Source organism: Lottia gigantea (genome assembly GCF_000327385.1).
Source record: "Lottia gigantea unplaced genomic scaffold LOTGIsca_231, whole genome shotgun sequence".
NCBI classification, from domain to species: Eukaryota; Metazoa; Mollusca; class Gastropoda; family Lottiidae; genus Lottia; species Lottia gigantea.
In genome coordinates, this window is record NW_008708651.1 from 73,540 (window position 1) to 76,324 (window position 2,785).

Consider the following 2,785-nt stretch of genomic DNA (forward strand, 5'->3'; position numbering starts at 1 on the left):
CACACAATTTGTAGGAGTATATTGTCTTCACATTTTTCGTTGGTCTGTTCATATCCAGCAATTTAACAGACTGGTGTGGTCATGATTGTAACTAATTCTGTGATATACTTACAATGTACATTAACTTGTATAGATTTAGACCTTGTTTTAGGGTTGGTATTTTTAATATTGGTAGCTTCACATCTATAGTTTCCTTCCTGATTTCTTTTTATTAGAGTCAATACAAGATCTTTAGTTGATGATGAAACTGGCCCAGTCCATTTATAATTACATTCATAACAATCAGTTAAACATGTTATAGTTTGATCTCCACCTTCTATTATATTGATACTTGATACATCTGATGAGAAAGTAAGTTTATCAGGACCATCTGAAATAATAACAATCAGTTAAACATGTTATAGTTTGATCTCTACCTTCTATTATATTGATACTTGTTACATCTGGTGAGAAAGTAATTTTATCAGGACCAGCTGAAATAATAACAATCAGTTAAACATGTTATAGTTTGATCTCTACCTTCTATTATATTGATACTTGTTACATTTGGTGAGAAAGTAAGTTTATCAGGACCATCTGAAATAATAACAATCAGTTAAACATGTTATAGTTTGATCTCTACCTTCTATTATATTGATACTTGTTACATTTGGTGAGAAAGTAAGTTTATCAGGACCATCTGAAATATATGTTATAGCTTCATCTCTACCTGAACATTAAGTTGTTTATTTAATACAGTATGTGTAACTGTACAGGTATAAGAACCAGTTTGTTGTCTAGTATTTTTTAATAAAGTATGATATACTTACAATAAATCTGGACATTAAGTTGTTTTGTAAGTTGTTTATTTAATACAGTATGTTTAACTGTACAGTTATAAGAACCAGTTTGATCTCTAGTACTAAGTGATAAAGGGTTATTTAGAATTGTTGTTGAACCATCTTTAGACCAGGTGATGTTACAATCTGGATTACAATCAGCTAAACAGTTGACACTCTGACTCTTTCCTTCTATAACATCTATATTATCACTATTAGGATTAAATCTTGTATTCTCTGGACCATCTGTAAATATTATACTTTGATAATTCTGTATTTCTTTCCATCAGTTGACGTGAATGCTTCACAGAAATAATCAAGAACAATGCTTTATGAAAATAAAACCTTTGTTTGTTAACCAGAATATGGTGGCCGTGGGTCGTAAGAGTAATGTTCCTCAATATTCTTGTCGACCAGATACGGATACTCAAGGAAAATCCAATGCCAAGAAGTTTTACCATGGATCAGCTTGATAGGATCCTTGTGAATGTAAGTTGTTATCCATGTAAATAAAACTTGTTTGTTTGATTCTTTTTTTTCAGGTTTGTGCAGTTTTTGTTTAAAATTGAATCACAATCGAACTATTCGAGGTACCCTATATAAGGGAAGTAACCAATTTTAAAAGTTTTTATTGTTTTCTCATGTAGAGTAGCAATATAATGAGGCAATTACCTACAGTATAGCACCTATAGTTTATTATGACGTAAAAACCTGCACTAGCCGCTAGTTTATTTTACATGCAGGAAAAAAAAGTGATACTAGTATGAAATGTATGTCTATCAGAAGGTAAAGTAAAATACTATATTTTTACCTGTATATTGTACATAAGAATTGTGTAATTATTTGATAAAAAGTTGCAATTAAATCAAACTTACAATAAACCGATACAGTAGTTGACCCTTGTCCACCAGAATTACCTCTACAAGACCATGTTGTATCATCTTGTTTATTTATATTACTTATATTGAGATATAGTTGTTTGTTGTTATTATTTATACATCCACATTTATATCTATTATCTGATTGACTCCCACAGTTTATCATATTACATACAACAATATTGTTTCTACGGAAATCTACAACACTAAGTGAATCTGTAACATCACATTGTAATCTATAATTTTCACCTAACACTGCATAACTTTCAGGAACTCCTCTTAAAGTATATTGACCTGTAATATAAACAATATGATAATTAACCAACTTCTAGTTATTATTACTTTTCACTTTAATTTCAGCTCAGAAAATTATCTTTTAGTTAAATATATCATATCTTCGATTGTTTACATTCGTAAGATAAAAACATTTCATCAGTAAATTCTGAATTCAACCATTTTACTGTCAATTTAAGATTTGAACCCAACCTTTGAGGTATGAAATAATCTAAGCTATGCAACATTATATTCTTGTAAGTAGAAACGTGAAATTATGGCGAATATTTTGGTATAATAATAATAATAATAAATTTATTCAGTTTAAAGGCAAGTGCACAACTCATTCATGTTTATAGCAATACAAGTAAATAAAAAAAATAATAAACTAGAGCCACACATGGCACAGAGTGGGACTTTGCAAATGTTGAAAAAATCAACCTTCTACGATAATTACATCACGCGCAAGATCAGTCTAAAGTTGAGAAGAATTTTTTGGAAGATTGCTATAACGGAAGTAGACAGACCTCACAAATGAAAGTATCAGAAGATAGCCAAGGTCAATGACATTTGACATTGAAAGGGAGACGGTCAACAAAGGTCAAGATTACGAGATACAAGTCATCAAAATTTTTAAATATATAGGGCTATAAAACCGGAAGTTGAGATAGGACAGCAAATATAAAAGTATAAATAGATAGCCAATGTGAATGACCTTTGATCCTACAAAAATCAGGGTCAAAAAAGGTCAAGGTCAAATATTGAAAATTTAGAATTTTCAAAACCTGTTCCTTTTTTTGAACTATAAAGCTAAAA

General features: G+C 29.9%; 1 protein-coding gene across 1 annotated transcript in view; it reads right to left on the reverse strand.

Annotated features, from left to right (window-relative positions):
- LOTGIDRAFT_239376 (hypothetical protein) overlaps positions 1-2,785 on the reverse strand; it is a 17,638-nt gene that overhangs the window by 13,477 nt on the left and 1,376 nt on the right. The window contains exons 2-7 of the mRNA XM_009055087.1: positions 1,694-1,990; positions 810-1,064; positions 623-709; positions 520-576; positions 417-473; positions 113-370 (exon numbers count right to left, since the gene is read on the reverse strand). Of these exons, the coding sequence (XP_009053335.1) occupies positions 113-370; positions 417-473; positions 520-576; positions 623-709; positions 810-1,064; positions 1,694-1,990 (1,011 nt within the window). The remainder of the gene's footprint in view (positions 1-112; positions 371-416; positions 474-519; positions 577-622; positions 710-809; positions 1,065-1,693; positions 1,991-2,785) is intronic.